Below are 19,751 nucleotides of genomic sequence, written 5' to 3' on the forward strand. Positions count from 1 at the left end.
GAAAGGGTGCCTGCCAATTAATGCAAAACCTATGGCTCTGTTTGTTAAAAAATAAGTGCATTTGGGAGAAAAATGTAGAAATTAACTCAACTAGAATAAAGTGAGTAATCCTTTGACTGAAAGGATGATATTTGATGATTGTAGCATTAGCATTTTTTAATAATGTGATTACGATTTTAGGAAATCGACTTTATTTTTGTATAAGGAGCCCTGTCACTACACACCAACATCCATTTCCAACACGCACGTTCACATGTGTGTGTCTCTATCCTTGGGAGAGCAAGTATGTACTACAAAAATAGAATAGTTAGAATAAACAAAAAAAAATCACAAAAGAACAACAAAAACAACATGGTTTTAAATTCAGTGTCTGATTATAAAAATGCGAATCTGAGTTTTTACATAAACTATGAAAACTATCTGATGGTAGCAATACATATTTATACACTATTCCCTTCTTAATTACCATTATTTATTTCTGATACATTAACTTAGAACATCGCTGAGTTTGAGTAAATTTGTTCAGCTTAAAAGAAGCAATATAAAATTTCGCTTATAAAATTAAAACAATTTTGTAAATGTATCATCTAGGAAATTATAAAATATTTGCAGAGAATAAAAAATACTAGTACATTTGTTTGATCATATCCTAAATCTGTAGATGCATTATTTTTTGGCAGAGAAATGGAAAAAGCACAACTTTTCACAATTTTACATTTCCAAAGAGTACAGATGTTCAGTGCTTCAGAGGGTAATAGAAGAAGTTTCCCAGACTAAGACCTCAATTATTTACGGCCTGTACCACAGAGGAGGATGAGATTATATATCGAGTTTTAATTTCTGTTCCTCTCAGTAAGTGTTTTGGAAGAATAACTAACCAGCTGTTTTTACTGAGGACTTGGATTTAAAAGAAAAATATACTTATCTAAAAGTTTATACTACTCTAATCTGATGTAAAAGAGTTTCACCTGCTCCTCAAAGGATGGAGACTTCCAAAGGAGAATTCTTATACATTCTCCCGTGGGTAATAAAAAATTTAGAAGTATATGCTTTTTTTTTTCCCCTGGAGTCATGAGATTTGCAAAGAATCACTTATTCATTCAGATATATGGATTCCTGGAACATTTTCTTTCACAAATAAAATGAAACACTCTTCCCCCAAAGTTGGCAGCTTTTATTAAATCTTTATATTTCATAATTGGCTGTAATATTCTGGTGAGTTTCACAATTCTGTTTCAGTACTACACACCTAGGACAGCTACACTATAATTATCAACATAAATATTTGTAAAATTTGATGGGTTTCTCCTTGCAAGAAGGATATATTAAAAGAAGTTTAGACCATCTTCTACCTGGTGTCTAAAGTCTTATGTATGTTTATATAAAAGGATATAAACTCCGTGCTTCTTAAAAATTGGCTTATTCATAAAATCCCAAGTTTCAAGTTGTCTTTATTCTAAAGGTCACTGTGGAGTTTAATTGTAGCAAAAGATGTACTTTCTCTACTCTAGGAAGTTAGAGGTAAAGGAACAAAAAGGGTCACCAAATAGAGGAGATATTTGAGTTAGTATTTGAAGAATGAGAAGGCTTTTGCAGGCACAAAATATGGAGAAAGAAAGCTACAACATTTAGTGGGAACAACAGCTTAAAGGTTTGGAGGGAAAAACATGGGGTATCTTTAAAACAAGGAATAATGTGGTTTGAATTCTGGTGTATTTGGGGTTAAGTTGTATGATGAGTTTCCAGTAGAGACAGAAACAAAGATACTTTAACATTCTGATTACTATATGACAGTATATAGGAATTTGTAAGATCAGATTTTAACTTAACTCCTATTTTCAATATTTAATTCTTCAAACGTAATTACTAATCTTAATTTTTGTATAGGAATATATTGTGCAAAGTGATATTACTGAGAACACATCTTTGATTCTCAAGAGCATTGAGACATAGACAACGAGAATTTTTTTTATCCATACTGAACAGTATAATAGCAGGGCTAGTCAACTATCAATATAGTTTGATATACCATACTCTCAGAATAGCATGTCATTTTAAAAAAAGTGATAAAATATTCTAGAACTTAAAATTATTGTTATTTTCATTTGAATTACAATGAAAAAAAGAAATTAAAAGCAAATGTAAAATTTCTGGTATGATTATGCATGAGTGTGTTAGAAAGTCAAGTCATAATATCCTAGATTAGGAGAAATAATTACATGTGTATTACAACTATTACAGTGATATTAAGGTATAAGTAGTTTCTCTGTGTAGTTGTGTTTTCTCAAACACTCTGAAGCATCACTTGTAATCAGAGACAGTGTCATCACATATGGGACCTCATGAACATTTAAAAAGGCACTATCTCTGAAGGCACATATTGTAAAATCCAGGGATGTTCAGCAAGCAGAATACAGTCAGTCTCTTCTTGTATCCCACTCAAATGGGTGCTTACAACCATCTTGTTGGAAATATGACTTTTGCAAATAATCCAAACACATACGATTTGTGTCTATTAATAATTACCTGTATTTCAAACTAACCATCCATCCTACATTAGTTCGCGTTGGAATTCCATTTACAACTCGTAATTGCTTTGTTTTGGCACAAGATATTACAGGATCTAAAAAGAGGACCAAAGATAAATAACATTTTAATAAAACATTTTGAAATAATCAATGCCTCTCAGTTTCTTAAAAGCAATGGTAATTAAAGAAATGTAACTACTGTAATTTTGTCGTACATTTGGGGGGAAAGAAGGTAAGTATTAAGACTGGAGTGTCAAAGCAGGCCTAAAATGTTTGCTATGCTTATCTAAGGAGACAAGCAACATAGAAAAATGAATTAACTCTAGGTATTTCCACAGTGACAATGATTTTGCTCACCAAGCACTAAGTATAGGCTCTTCAAGACTAATACTAATTGTATTTCTTTCACAAATCTCAATATAAAATGAAACCATTGTATTTACAACAGTTATTTCTAAATGTCAGTGGAAATCAATAGTCTCATTAAAAAAACTATTTATTTTTTTATTACTCCTGAATTTTTATGTTAAGAATGTAGAGCCATTTTGAAACAGCTTACCAACATTGTATTTACTGAAATTATATCCAGATGACATAATTGTTATGTCCAAATCATTATATCCAAATGACACAATACCAAATTCTTTGGAGTCAACTTTTTCCTGACCCTCCTCCATATTCCTTGCCTTATCCTTTCTACTCCTGTGCATGGTCTAAAATTTCCATTTGTTTCTTCAGCCTTGAGTATCTTCCTTTGGCTCAAGAAGTATGTAAAAATCAAAAACAAGCAGCTCCGAAGATTTTCTTAAATTGAGGATTCACTGAACCTCTCAGTTTGTATCATCTTTTACCTAGTGGATCATTTAAAGAGCCTTAAAGATAAAGTAGGATAGACACCCTGCATAATTTTCCGACCTTCTGATTTTATTCTTTCTAACTTTAGCATCCTGATTTAATTTAAAGGATGGTGAAAATCCATTACATACATTTTGTCCAAAATGACAAACAAGAGAAATGCTCTTTTCAAAGTTAAATATAACATCCTATATTTTCTGAGAATTGAATTTTGATATTCAGTATGTAGTTGCCTTTGTAACCTCTTTTACAGAAAAATTAATAAAAACAAATAGATTAACTTATTTTTAGGATAGAAGTTAATATAGTGAAATTTTTCCATGAAGAAAATTATGACATCATTTCTGACACGTAGAGAGTCAAATAAACTATAATTTGAAAAGATTACTTACGGTCTAAATTGACTATTGTAGGTGTGGTATCACCTTCACCTGTAAAAATAAATTTATACACATATGTGTTTCTGTTATATAGAGACATACATATACATACATGTAAATACACAAACATACATATTTCTGTTATATAGAACCAAAACTATATATTGAAATGCAGATGTTTGCTTGGGTCATTTGTACAGATTTACTGTAATTTGGGCACTTTTTATTTTTTCTGAAAATTACTCTTATTTTTTAATATGGTTGAAGATAATTGAAACATCATGTTTCAGAAAACTCTTCAAGAATTCTAGAAGGTAGAAATCAATGTCACTAATGGAAAAAGAGGCATAACAAAATATAATTATGTTTCATTAGAATATTTAAAAGATTGTTTTTTCCATACTGTAATAACAATGTATGAAAAAGGAGAACTAAAACATCATAACTTACTACTTTTTCATAACCTCCCTACTGGGGTTTAATGGCTGCAAAGAGAAAAGCTTGGAAGATGCTAGGATTAGAAAATACTTATGCAATAATGAATGAGGCATAGGACATTTCCTGTAGTTTAATGTCTGTCTGTTCAGAATTGATGGTATAGAGTTTAGCCAGGCACTGTTTAGACCCAGCTGGTTGTTAATCCCTGGAAATGCCCTGAGCTCAAATAAACCGGCAACAAGACAATAATGGCATATGGATTCATTTGTAATACATGCAAATTTGATTGTTATTTATGGGGAATCTCATAAGAATTAATACATGCGAAAGAGCTTTTATTATGTTCATCTTCCAGATCTAGATATTTTAAATGAATAAGTGTAAAGGAAAACTTATAAATTTCATCATTTCCTTTTCCCTTTAGCGTAGCCTGGGGGAGGTTCTGTCTTAGAGTCAGCAGAGGTCAGTGTTTCAGCTCATACTACAAATTAGGATTGAGGCCAACTATGGTCATTAAAACATCAAGGATATTGTTTTTTCCATTCAAATCAATTACTTAAAATTCTAATATTAAAAACTAGATATTTATTCCTTCTGGTATTGTGATGAAGAAGACTAGACTTCTCCTTAATTGTATATCAAGTTTTCTATTTCTAAGCATCAAATTAATAGGTCAACAAAATATTTCATTATTATAATTTACCACAGTACTTAAATTTAAAAAATATATAGATATTGTATATTTGGGAATTTGATAATTTATAGTTATTTTATACTTACATATTTTTCCTTTAAACCGATATTTCTTATACTTTAGAATAAGCTGAAATATCACTTGGAATCAGATTTCTAGAGATTCTGATTTGGTGGCTAGATTATGAGTTTTTAAAAACATTTTAGGTTCTTTTGCACACTTTGAGCCAAACTTTGGGAAACTGCACTCTAGGACTTTGCCATTTTACCATCAAATACTGTTCTTACTTCTTTTTGCCTCACCACAGTACTAAAATCTGAAATTTATATATCATATATATATTTATCATGTATATGTCATATATATATGATACAAATCTTCAGTATTGATTCAATTTAAATTTGAAGGGAAACATATCAATAATAAAACTTTTACCTGTAGAAGTATAGGTAAATGTGTGTGTGTGTGGGGGGGGGGGGGTGGGTGGGTGGGTGTTTATATGGCCTCAGAACCAAATATGAGTTCTTACTAAAAAAAACTTCCTTTAATGTATTCTGAAAGTTTCAAACAAATTCAGAACATTATGGACATCACAAATTTCTCCAGGCAGGTATCTATGTTCCCATTTTCATTACATATTTTAATGTGAATATATATTTGTTAAATTATTATAGTTACATAAATGTCTCTACACTGAGAACTAACCAAAGGAAAAAAATATTGTTTCTATTGCTGTATATTTAGCATATTCTAATATGGGGCTTTGCACACAACAGCCACTCAATTTAAAATTATTAATAAATGAATAATAATGCAAACTGAAATGAAAGTTAAGTTGTCCAAGGCAATTACAGTGAGAGAACTGAAATTCTTAACCAGGAAGTTGAAGCTCTTAACCACTACACTCTAAGTATTTAATACTGAGTATTTTTCCAAGATCTACAAAGTATGTATGTGTATAGATTAATATATAGGCATTTCTATAATTTTATTTTTACATATCTGATAATCTTTAAAATGTATGCTAAGTAATACTCTGTAAGCATTTTTTTAAAAGAAATAAAACTTTTATATGTTTTGTAATACAAATGTATAGTGTGAAAATGATTTATACAGCCTCTACAGTTAAATAAATAAGAACTCAAATCTTCTAAAGATAAATTTTATTAGCCTTTCACCAGCAGGAAAGTGTAAATAAATCCTGGCTATAAATATTATTTAGAAAAATGACAGTATAAAAATATTTATTGAAATTAGTGTTCAGAATATATTGAAATAAAAATGAGTTATCTGCAATAACATTTAATCATATGCTAGTGACACTCTGAAGTCTTCCAATAGCACATTACTAACTTTTAATTTTAAAATGTTAGTTGAAAGTATGTTTTGAAAACATTTAAATTATTAGAGTCCTTTGTCAGATTTATAAACCAAATCACAGTTCGATTCTACAAGAGCATTTTTCTGTGTCTACATGCAATAGAACTGTCTTAGAAATTGGAAGGGGAGGTGAACAATGAGAGACTATGGACTCTGAAAAACAATCTGAAGAGTTTGAAGAGGTGGGAGGGTGGGAGGTTGGGGGAACCAGGTGGTGGGTATTAGAGAGGGCACAGATTGCGTGGAGCACTGGGTGTGGTACAAAAAACAATGAATACTGTTGTGCTGAAAATAAATTAAAAAAGTGATTAAAAAAAAAGAACTGTCTTAGAAGACTGACTTTTTTTCCTTCTTCCTAGACCATTGGATATTTTATTAGCCTCCATTATTCTTTTTTTTTTTTTAAGATTTTATTTATTTATTTGACAGAGAGAGATCACAACTAGGCAGAGAGGTAGGCAGAGAGGGAGAGAGGAGGAAGCAGGCTCGCCACTGAGCAGAGAGCCTGATGCGGGGCTCGAACCCAGGACCTTGAGATCATGACCTGAGCTGAAGGCAGAGGCTTCAACCCACTGAGCCACCCAGGTGCCCCAGCCTCCATTATTCTTAATCATAGATTAAGATTCACAACTCACAAAAAGGTACCATCAGGTAAAGCTAATATTTATAAAAAACAATAATTTAATCATTAAAAAGATATATGTCCCAGAGAGGTAGTAACTTTGCTTTGTAGTGTTAAAACTAGAAAGATATCTTTTAAAGAAGAACATTTTCAGGACCTATGCAAACCCTAATATGAGAAAAATAGAAAATTAGGAACACATGAATTATTGAAAGGCTATGATTACAGCTGATGGAATAAAATATAATAGTATGATATGCTATTTCTTTCCAAACCTATAAGGTGTTTATTTACCATTATATAAATAACTTATTTCTTCAAAATAGGTTGGGAATTTCTGAGTTTTAATTATAGCCATACTAGATGAAGGTCATATTTAAGAAGTTTGCCTTTCTATGCTAAATTTTCATGAAACAGGACTACTGTTTCCACTTAAGGTGAGAAATTACCTCTTTAATTTGCCATAAATTATGTGTTTGTATTTCATGTTTTAAAGCAAACACCATTTCTTCAATCTAATCTTTTTAAAATCGGTACTTCTGTTCCTATTGTCAAGGTACTTGCTACTAGCTTTCCTCACACGAAAAACATTCTTTTAATTTTATTAATAAACATTCTTTTACTTTTATTTATTTAGTTGGTTTTTAAAATTTTAATCCCAGTATAGTTAACATACAGTGTTACTATACTAGTTTCAGGTGTACAATATAGTGATTCAACAGTTGTATTCATTACTCAGTGCTCATCAAAATAAGAGTACTCCTTAATCCCCATCACCTATTTCACTCATCCTCCCCATCCATGAAGAGAAATATTCCTAAATAGGACTCCTATTGAACTTATGCAAATATGTCCTTTTTAGACAGGAGATAGTTTAACATAGTGTTTAAAGATGTTTGTTATAGGGGCACCTGGGTGATTCAGTCGTTAAGCATCTGCCTTGGGCTCAGGTCATGATCCCAGGGTGCTGGTTTTGAGCTCCACATCAGGCTGCCTGCTTGCAAGGAGCCTGCTTCTCTCTCTCCCACACCCCCTGCCTGTGTTCCCTCTCTTGATCTCTCTCTCTCTGTCAAATAAATAAATAAATAAAATCTTTTAAAAAGGTATTTTTGTTATAAACACAGAGCTATGAGATATGTAATCTAGTAAAATGATCTTTCGCTACTGACACAGCTTTCTAATAAGACTTTTTCACTCAATATCATACAGAGGATATACTCCCATCTCAATATATATTATTCAGTGGTACTCATTGGGGATGACTTTGTTCCCCAGGGGGACTCTTGGCAATGTCTGAAGATAGTTTTTGGTTCTCATGACTGGAGGCAGGGGTGGTTTAATTGACACCTAGTGGGTAAAGGCCAGGGACACCACCAAATATTTCATAGTGCATAGGACAGCTTCCTACACCAAAGACTCCTGCAGTACAAAATATCAGTAGTGCCGATATTGAAAAATCCTGAGACATTTCTCAAAATTGACTTTCAGACAAGCTTTCCAATTCACAAAGTAGCACAGTATTGAAAGATTCTGACTATCCAGAACTTCAGTAATATTGGGCATTAACTATTCTTTTCTTATTTGCCAACCTGATTGGTGAAAATGACCTTATGCTACTAAAATTTCACTTTTTCTTACTATTAAGCTTTAATGTATTTTATTTGTTTATTAATTATACTTATTCTTGAAGATTTATTTTCTTCATTTTTCTCCTAAATTATCTCAATTTTTCTTATTAATATTTAGGAGCTCTTTAAATGAGGCATATCAGTTATATATATTTTATGTATCTTTTACTTTACACACTGATACTCTTAAAAAATCATCTTCAAAAGAAATCATCTTTGACTCAGAGATATGGATGGGATATTCTAGGCTCTTTGGTCTTTGGCTAATGCACTGAGAAGAAAGCGAAAACAACAGTATCTCAGGTCTGTCGATGGGTCTGTTACTGGGTGGGGGCTTTGTTAGAGCTCTGCTATAGCTTGAACAGTTAGTATTGGGAGGGGGGTCTTTTCTGGTGCAGTCATATTAAAATGATGGCCATTTATTGCTTCTGGATTTCAAATGAGGATGGTCTGAGGAGGAAAATCTTCTTTAAAAGGTCAGCAGAATGTCTCCTTGTCTACAGGAGAGATGAAGAAAGGGGCGCACATGCATGCGCGCGCGCGCGTGTGTGTGTGTGTGTGTGTGTGTGTGTTGTTGTTGTTGTTGTTGTCTGGAATGCATCCCCACTTTAGAATTGATTCCAACCCTCCTATATTTCCTCCTCTGAATGAGGTATCAATTTAAAGGACATTCAGAGTATTTAAAATATTTCACCTGAAGAAGGTCATTAAAAATACTCACAACGAGAAATAGGACAATAATCCCATGGAATGAGAGGATTTCCTGTGTAACACCAGGGACCATGGGCATCATCATCAGGATTCCGACAGTAATTCTTATTCAGCTTACTAGCATCTGGTTCCCAGAAGATATGCCTGCATAAACAACACACTCTAAACATCACAAGATGCTCACTGCGTCCAACAGAAACAAACTGTCACCAAGAAGATAAAATCCTAGCACATAACTTTCATTATAGATACAACACAAGCTTCTATTTGGTGTGAATTTTGGTTATATTATTTTAGACTTATTTTGTTGTTCTTCCAGCTTGGAAGCATATTCTCTACTCAGAATTATGAAATAAGGCTACAAAATTTGCATAGATAAAATGATGAAATATTTTGTGATTTTGCTTCTATTTAATAAGTATAGTGGCAAGGTGAAAACCAACATCCCTATGCATAGAAATGGAGAAACACTGCCAGAGAAAGAGCAGATGACAAAGAAGATCAAGGTCATAAAATACATAGAAAATGCAAGCTATTGCAAAATCATTTTTCATGTTTCAAAAACATAAAAAGCATTACTAGCAAAATCATGACAGGACAGAAAGATACACTAAAAATTAATAATAGTGTGCTAATGAAATAATTAAAATCTAAACTTTCAGTGATTATATAGTTACAATATGTGAGTTTTTGACAGTTAACCGAGTAACAGTTTCTCACTTTACATCTTAAATAAGTTTATTACAAAAGGAAAGCAAAAATACTCTTATTTTATTAGATCATGCACAGTCATAAAGTATCAGTATTTATTTTGATAAGATTAATAAAGCCAAATTCCAAATGGCCATCCTGACCAAGTCATGAAAACTACACAAGTAACTGAATTGTTTTGGATTATTAATTATGACCATGCTTGAATGTAACTAATGGGTCATTTAAAAACTGGAAAGAGCTTAGTCAGGTAAAGTTGGACTATCTTTCCAAACTCAGGTTCATTTCCTAGACCAATAATAACAGCAAACACAAATAGGACTTACTATGTGCCAGATTCTATTTTATGTGATTTACATATATAACCATAGACCAACCTAATCAGACTGGCTCTAAGATTATGCTAATTTATATTTGATGAACTAGAAATCCACAGAAAACAATTTTTCTGAAATCACATGGCCTATAAGCAGTGGAGCAGAGGTTTGAACAAATGGCTCTTTCCAGAATCAGTGTTCAAACCACCATTCTGTACAATGTCCTTACCCAATTGCAGTTTATTCTTAAACCAAAATGGTACCATGAGACTTAACCATTCATCAATTCACTGCAAATTGTTTTCAAATGACTTTCAACTATTTCCGAATGTCCAACCCAAATTCCATGAATTAAGAGTTATAACTATGAGTTCCCTAAATAAATATGTAATGTATTTCCAATTGTATGTTGATAATGTTTAAAAGGGGACTCTGAGATGTTTAAGAAATCTTTATTTGTTGTCCTTACTAATTTGTGAGGTGTAAATTCTTCTGCCATAAAAATATCAAGTTTCTAATGTCCAAATCTTCAGAGATTTCTGAAGGCAGAGTCAGTATAGTCGTCTCTCACAAATTCATAAGAGCTAGAGCCACCAAATAGCAGTGTTGACATTAACATTCAATCTTCATCATGCTAATTTTCACTTAAAATTCTGTAATGATCTTAATGCTTAAGATAAAATCCAAAGTTCTTAACACAGCTTACAAGGCTGTATATGGTCTTGCTACTGCAGAGTTCCTTTTCTGTGGACATTAACCAAATTACACTATCTTTCTCCCCCACACCCCAAAAAAAGATGGGGGTTGGTGGGGAGCAGAGGGAGACAGAGAATCTTAAGCAGGTTGCATGCCCACTGCAGAGCCCAGCACTGGGCTTGATCTCACAACCCTGAAATTATGACCTTAGCCAAAATCGAGAGAGATGCTTAACCATCTGAGCCACCCAGGTGCCTCCAAAACACATATTTAAATAAAAAGACAAATGACAAATTCGTTTTAGTGATGAAAAATAAGCAGAAGATAAGAAATAGGTGATGGGGCGCCTGGGTGGCTCAGTGGGTTAAATCCTCTGCCTTCAGTTCAGGTCATGATCCCAGGGTTCTGGATTCGAGCCCCGCATCGGGCTCTCTGCTCAGCGGGGAGCCTGCTTCCTCCTCTCTCTCTCTCTGCCTGTTTCTCTGCCTGCTTGTGATCTCTGTCTGTCAAAAATCTTAAAAAAAGAAAGGAAAGAAGGAAAGAAAGAAAGAAAGAAAGAAAGAAAGAAAGAAAGAAAGAAAGGAAGGAAGGAAGGAAGGAAGGAAGAAAGAAAAGAAAGAAAGAAAGAAAGAAATAGGTGCCAAGAGTGCTTTCATTATATGTGAATTTAAGCATAATTTCCATGTGTTTGAAGGGAATTTATATATACATTTTTTTTTTTTGAAATCTCAACGTGTTTTGTTCATTACTTAAGTTTTTTGGTCCTTAACTTTTTCGTTTCCAGAATTTTTGTATATTAAAAATATTTTCTCTTTATCTATAACATACCTGTTTTTTTCAACCTTACCAAAATTATTTCTGATTTTCAAACAATTCAATCTTTGGGCTTTGGGGCAAGCTACTTTTTCTGCCTTATGTATGCTCCTTCTACACTTCCTTTGACAAACTTCTACTTAACACATATATTCTAATTAATTTCTCTTTCTCTAGGAAGCCTTCCTGACCATCTAAGTCTAGACACTTCTTTGCACTCTCATAGCATAAAATATGCTATTTTTCCTGATTTTTATAATATGGTATGGATATTTGCTGTTGGCTGGCATTCTGGAGTGTGAGATCCATGAGGTTAGAATTCTCCATATCTTTGAACTCCTAGAGCTGCAGTGTCCAAAACAGTAGCTACTAGCCACATGTGGCTACTGAAACATTGGTATGTGGCTAGCCCAAATAGAGAGGCACTCTAATTTGGTTATTTTGTTTTAGACTTATTTTGGTGGTGTTCCTGCAGTTTGGAAGCATATTCTCTACTCAGGATTATGAAATAGAGCTACAAAATTACCATAGATAAAATGACGAAAAGTTTTGCGATTTTTATTTCTATTTAATAATTAAAATGGAATTATAGTAGAATTACATTCTAATGAACAGTTACAGTACTATTTATAATTATGCATACTAGATCTTGAAGACTTAATGTGAAAACATGTAAAAAACTCTAACAATTTTCATATTGAATACATATTGAAATGAAAATGCTTTTAGAGACATTTAATTAATAAGAAATATTATCTAAAATAGTCTTGCCTATTCATTTGTACTCCTTTAAATGTAGCTATTAGAAAACAAAAGTGTACATGCAACTTACATATGTGAAATCTGTATTTATGTTGGAGAGCACTGCTTTAGAACTATCACTGTTTATAAAGTAAATTAATTGAAACCATATCATCCACTAGTAAGTACATTTTGGAAGAGAATAAAGTTAAAATTAAAGTATGACTAGAGGTAAAATAACTCAACCTCTTGGAGCCCTTAAATTCTTTTTCACACATACAGAAATATCTTCTAGGTAGGATTGTGATGGCCAAATAAGATAATAACTCACATATAACAACATGGCATAAGTGCTTGATCATATGATACTAACCTTTTTCCTTCTATTCTACTGCATAATCTATTCTGGGATTTTGGAAAACTTCAGTTTTTTGTCACGAGTATGTCTCAGACTTTTTTAGTAATTTCAAACACGCTAGCACTATTGCTAGGGTGGAACGGCAGACATATTTTTCTCTGAATATGTCCAATGTCAAAATCTCTAATTCTCTGAAATATATAATTTTTTTCAATTACATATAATACCTTCCTTTAGTTGTAGAAAAATTTAATTACGTCAAAATAAAGCTATACCAGGAAACCTGTTTCTATAAGTTTTTAATAGTTAAGTGGATATTTAAGGTATATATGTCCATGAAGATGGTCACTTACTAATTTTTCATGAACTGATGTTAATAATTATGAGAACACAATCATATAATGTACTATTTGAAATACTAGATTTGCCACTTAATTTGCACTGTCTTATCAAGTTATACAGTTGTTTTTTCAACATGACCATATCATCCTTGAAGGTGAAGCTAAAATGTATGCCCATTTTTTATTAATGTCTCCTATGGGCACCTACCACAGAACACATCGTAAACATTCAATAAAAATGTTCTAGATTGAATTGCTTATTTAAAAGTTTGGGGGCACCTGGGTGGTTCAGTCAGTTAAGTGGCTGACTCTTGATGTCAACTCAGGTCATGATCTCCAGGTCAGGCTCCCAGTGGGGAGTTCACTTTAGGATTCTCTCTCTCCTTCTGCCTCTCTCGCCTCCCTGCTTTCTCTCTCACACTCTCTCTTTCCCATAAATAAATAAATCTTTATAAAGAAAAAAGGTTGTTACATGAAGGGAATACACTAAGTTGAGTTGCACAGAAAAACAAATCTAATGTTTTTATTAGCTTACTATAATGTAAAAGAGAAATGAAAGAAATGGCAACATGCATATCTGAATATACTATCTGCTATTATCACTACATATTATGTATTGAAAGAAAGATATTTATACACCTGTGTAAGTCTTCCATGTTCTTCTCCCACATCGAACACGTTAGTCCAGATCGGGTTTTGGATAAATTGCCCATGTAATTTTTGCCATTCCCACGATAACAATCTAAACATAAAATATATGAAAAGGACTAGTGAATACAAGGAAGTATAGAACAAAAACATTTATTACAAGCATGCAAATTCATGAAAGTCAACATAAAAGTTGACAACACACTCTGTACAAATCAAAGATACTCAAATATTTCAGATTAAAGTGTCTTTATTTTCAGCCAAATTTCTTCTTCCTTAAATAAGGGTTTATGGATTTCATTACAGATTTTAAAAATAATCAAAGAAAAAATTAATGAGTGGCCCTTAGGGATACCAAAGAAATGGGAATTTTTAGAATGACATATATATTTCCCAACATTTTCTTTGGAAAAATTTTCTCCACAGAAAAGTCACAAGAATGATACAATGAACACTCATATACTTGTCAGATTTACAGTGTTTGGGTTTTTTTCTTTCACGAGATTAACATTCTGAGTCACCCAAGCCAGCTGTTTTACAAGTGCCCTTTAATTCCATTTTGTGTGATTATTCTCTCATGATCAAAATCAAGTTAAGGACAGGATTGGGGCATAGAAGATAGATTGTCCTTTTCAGAGCATTTTATCTCTTGACATCTGATATTAGTTTGTTCCATTGTTGTTGGTGAGTTTGATAACTTGGTTAAAGGATGTAAAGGAAAATTGTTGGGACCTCTGAGACTGAGTAAGTATCTTCATTCCAAAGAAATTTTCATAAAATGGCTTAAGCATACTGTGATTACTTTTGCATGAATCAGTCATTACTAGGCTGGTTTTAAAATAGTTGTTTTTTGGGCTTCTGGGTGGCTCAGTGGGTTAAGCCTCTGTCTTTGGCTCAGGTCATGATTTCAGGGTCCTGGGATAGAGCACTGAATTGGGCTCTCTGCTCAGCGGGGAGCCTGCTTCCCCCTCTCTCTCTCTGCCTGCCTCTCTGCCTACTTGTGATCTCTGTCTGTCAAATAAATAAATAAAATCTTTTTTAAAAAGTTGTTTTCCAACTTCCTACATTTCTTTATTGATTATCATTTTTCTGCAAATAAGAGTTTTTCCTTCTCTTCTACTCCTTCCGTGTAAGTATTCTATTACTACCACGGGTGCTGCTGGAGCCACTGCTGCTACTACTACTAATAGTAGTGCCTGCAGTAGAAGTGGGACTATGCACAGAGACTCCTATGGCCTCTTTGTACTTGGCATGAGAAATAATCTATTCCTGTTGCTCATTCTGTTGCTCAAAGTTATTCCAAAGTTAGCTGATGGAAGCCACTTTAAACTGACTTCTGTGCCTTTTACTGTGTCCCATGTGGTTTTTTCACTTTTTTTTAAATGAGTAATTTATGTTTTTATTAAACATTGATAGAAGTGTCCATATTCCTAGTTTTAAAATAACATGAAAAAGAAGTCAAGTTCTTCCAAACATATTGAGTTGCAGTTCTATATTTAAAAAGAAACACTGTTCCAAATTTTAAATTAATAACACATATTTAAAAAGTGACTACCTATTAAACATTCCTGATTTTTATATGACTGAGGACTGTAGATTTGGGCATAAAATGTTATCTACCAATATACGTCAAGAGTATTTCTGTTTTAAACTTGGTAAACCGGACTCCTGGGTGGCTCTGTCGGTTACACATCTGCCTTTGGCTCAGGCCATGATCCTGGGGTCCTAGGACTGAGCCCCACGTCAGGCTCCCCTCTAAAACCCTCAGTTTGTTTTTCAAAGTCCACAGTTTTTCACGGTTCGTCTCCCCCTCCAATTTCCCCCAATTCACTTTTCCTTTCCTTCTCCATGCCCTGATGTCCTCTATGCCCTTTTATTTGAATAAAGGCTATGATATATATTTTTTTTCCTTCTTAGTAAAGTTTTTATTTTAGACTAGATTTAACTTATAGGAAAGTTGTAAGTTGGTACAGAGAGTTCTCATATACCACACAGTTTTCCCTACTTTTAATATTTAATGACATTAAAATGATAGATTTTTTGTAACTATTGAGCCATACTGATGCATTATTAACCGAAGACAATAGTTTGGCCTTCATGGTCTCAGAAATATCTTTAGTTGTTAACCTAATATCCTTTTTTGTATTCTAGGATTCCACATTTTACATTATATTTAGTTGTCATGTTTGCTAAGGCACTTCTAAATGTTGCAGTTTTTAGACTTGCTTATTTGATGACCTTGTCACTTTTGAGGACAATTGGTCAAGTATATTTTTTTGAACATTTTTAAAAAGATTTATTTATTTAAGGAGGCAGGGGCAGAGGGAGAAAAAGAATCTCAAGCAGACTCCCCCAAAGGGCACAAAGCCTGACATGGAGCTTGATCCCACTATCTCATGACCTTGAGATCATGACCTGAGCCAAAATCCAGAGAGGGATGTTTAACCAACTGAGCCCCCCAGGCACCCCAAGCAAGTTTGGTTTTTGGGGTTTTTGTTTTGTTTTGTTTAATGTCCATTGGTTGGGTTTGTCTGATGTTTATCTCATGATTAGATATGGGCTATAGGTTTGTTTTTTTTTTTTTTTAAGATTTTATTTATTTATTTGACAGACACAGATTACAAGTAGTCAGAGAGGCCCGAAGAGAGAGAGAGGGGGAAGCAGGCTCCCTGCCGAGCAGAGAGCCTGATGCCGAGCAGAGAGCCTGATGAGGAGCAGAGAGCCTGATGCGGGGCTCGATCCAAGGACCACTGGGATCATGACCTGAGCTGAAGGCAGAGGCTTTAACCCACTGAGCCACCCAGGCGCCCTGGGCTATAGGTTTTTAAGAGGAAGACATGAGGTTTCTTTTAGCACTTCTTTACTCGTTAGTCAAAGATATTCCAGCCTCATCTTGTTCTTTTCTTGTCCCAGGCCTCCTGGAATCATCAGTGTCTCCAAGAGACCTTTATTTGTTTTACAGTTGAAAAGTAAGCAGAAGATAAGAAATAGATGCCAAGGGTGCTTTTGTTATATGTGACTTTAAACATAATTTCCATGTGTTTGAAGGGAATTTATATATACTTTTTTTTTCTTTTTTTTTTTTTAGAAATCTTAACGTATTTTATTCATTACTTAAGTTTTTTTGGTCCTTAACTTTTTAGTTTCCAGAATTTTTATATATTAAAAATATTTTCTTGGGGTGCCTGGGTAGTTTAGTGGGTTAAAGCCTCTGCCTTCGGCTCAGGTCATGATCTCAGGTCCTGGGATCGAGCCCCGCATCGGGCTCTCTGCTCAGTAGGGCGCCTGTTTCCCTTCCTCTCTCTCTGCCTGCCTCTCTGCCTACTTGTGATCTCTGTCAAATAAATAAATAAAATCTTAAAAAAATAAAAAAAATAAACATTGGTTTCAACTTTATTTCCAACCAACCTTTAAAATCTGCCAAAGAACAGTGAAATTAACTGAAAAGGGACTCAACCTCTCTTCCCTCTAAAACTTTTAACAGTTGCTCATGAAAAATGGCACTGCAGAAAAAGTTAAAGGATGGAAGAAGTATGTATAGAATAATAAATCTATGAAATGGAGCTTTAAATTTGGCTTGGGCTTTTTAGGATGATTTATGACTAACCATGACCATCATAATTAAATTTATGGCCAAGAATATGATTATTTAAAAATCATAACCCTCAATTCATTATATACTAATAAATGCCCAGATTCCAACATCATCATTAACCTTTGACAAATGATTTCTTTTTTAAACCTATCTCAATCTACTTTTCTGTACTGCTGCTCCCTGAAACAATGATCTTCAATGGCATCTATGTTTCCCAGTACAATGATGATTTATTCCAAACCCCATTGCTATACATTATCTCCACTGCTGACCCCCAGGTCCACATCACTCTCCTCTCTCCTGAATTACTGAAACAGCCACATAATGAATTCTCCTGTTTGGGAGAAGTTGTCAAAAGTTCAAAAATTATGGCTGTTTTCCATAATGCACCCAGAGTCATCCTGTTAAAACTTAAACCAAACAGATCATCTAATTTATCTTTTTGGAACCATACAATAGAGTCCCTTCTCTTTCAGAATAAAAATGTAAATCCTTCCAATTCCTCTAAGGCGTATGCGATTTTAGTCCAACTCTTCTCTAACCACATCCCCTGTGACTCTACCCCTTGCTCTGTACAGGCCACAACGATGTGACTCTAACCCTTGCTCTGTACCGGCCACAGCGATGTGCTTGCTATCTCTTTACCTTTCAAGCACTGTCCCATCTCATGCCATTTGCATTTGCAAGTTTCCTCTACCTCAAATGCTGTTTACATGCTGCTTCTTCCAGATCCTCCTTAAGTATTCCCTTGGTATGTCAGATCTTCCCATACCATTAAAATATGAAATAACACCCTGTCCTCTAACCCTGGGGCATTTTTCTCTCTGGCACTTACCACAAACTAACTCATTCCCACTTCTATTTTGCTTGTTTTGTTCCTGTTTTCTGTTTGCTGGAGTTTCTGGATTTCCACGGGAGTCAGAGAATTTTGTTGTGTTTACTAGTATATCCCCAGTGTCTAAAACAGAGTCTGACACTAGTATAAGCTCAAATAAATGAGTGTTGAGCAAAAGAATGTATAAAAGAAATGCAACTTCAGACTTGGTGATTTTGTTTGAGAACTAGCAAAACTAGTGCAACAAGAAGTAGGTCTCTCTTGAGGCATTTCCCCTGAATTTAATCTTGCCCACCCTGCAAAATGTCAGCTATTACCTTGTCCACTTGACACATCACATTTTGGAATTTGGGAGCAGTAGCCAACTCGGATGTTTGGATCAGTGGTAAAACACCAGGGTGACTCAGCCCCATCTGGATTTCGGCAATAATTTTCTCTTAGGTCCCTATTGAGAATAAGCATGTTAATGTAAATTGCCAGACTTCTTACAAATGGTAAGTTAGCGCTATTAAATTTCTAGAATCCCAGAATGCACGCATGTTTATAAATAGAGTCCTAAGTTTTAGATTTAGGATAGTTACAACAATTTAGAATTCAGCATACACAACTGACATTGCCCACATTACTGAAATAAAGGCTGTCAGATGTCAGTATTCTCTTCATTGCACAGGCCTGGAGTTCCACACAAACACTATTGCTTCATGAAAGGGGAAAAATAGTACCACTTCATTTTTCTCACTCATTCTCAACACTCAGACTCTCAACTATTACAATTTTTAAAAACTGGCCTATTATTTATTATGTTTTCACGGCCCATAGATAATGTAGAAACAACATCTATCTCTCTTTGCTGAAGAAAGGCTATTATGAATAACTGTTAACTATTCTCATTTAAAAATGGGAGTTCTACTTATCCAACATTTGATACAAAAAACCACAATAGCTATTTCTTCCTTGAATTCTGTACTTTTTTTTTACTTAATTTGCTGCGTAGATTTCTTTGCCTTACAAAGTACTTCTTTATTGATTCACAAAAGTTATTTGAAATCTTTATAAATATTTCTATAAAATGAAGGCCTTTATAATACAGAAAACTTAACTGTAAAATAAATTGTCAATGTAGTAAATGTACATCCTTTATTAGCAGTGATTTAATTAACACTGAAACGTTTCAACAAGGAAAGAGTCTATACTAATATTCTCTATATGTAAAAGAATTTTACCTTAACATAGGGTTCACATTAAATAAAATGTGAACTTCATTATTTACTCTTCTGAAAAATGTTCTTTAATTTGAAACAAGCGTGGGTTTTCTCCTCATAGACCCCTGGCTAGTAATTTAACAAAATCAATATTCAACATATTAGAAACTGCCTTATATATATCACTTAGGTCCAATAAGAAGTACTACAATTTTATTAATACCCAAGTTCACAATTAGTAATGGAGAAAATTTTTAA

At 33.7% G+C, this 19,751-nt stretch overlaps 1 protein-coding gene across 3 annotated transcripts in view; it reads right to left on the minus strand.

Annotated features, from left to right (window-relative positions):
- HGF (hepatocyte growth factor) overlaps positions 1-19,751 on the minus strand; it is a 78,094-nt gene that overhangs the window by 14,888 nt on the left and 43,455 nt on the right. For all 3 annotated transcript variants that reach the window (XM_047695636.1, XM_047695637.1, XM_047695635.1), the window contains 5 exons: positions 18,609-18,736; positions 13,853-13,955; positions 9,247-9,380; positions 3,776-3,814; positions 2,527-2,623 (listed from right to left, as the gene is read on the minus strand). In XM_047695636.1, coding sequence (XP_047551592.1) covers positions 2,527-2,623; positions 3,776-3,814; positions 9,247-9,380; positions 13,853-13,955; positions 18,609-18,736 — 501 coding nt within the window. The remainder of the gene's footprint in view (positions 1-2,526; positions 2,624-3,775; positions 3,815-9,246; positions 9,381-13,852; positions 13,956-18,608; positions 18,737-19,751) is intronic.

Source organism: Lutra lutra, chromosome 11, assembly GCF_902655055.1.
Source record: "Lutra lutra chromosome 11, mLutLut1.2, whole genome shotgun sequence".
NCBI lineage: Eukaryota > Metazoa > Chordata > Mammalia > Carnivora > Mustelidae > Lutra > Lutra lutra.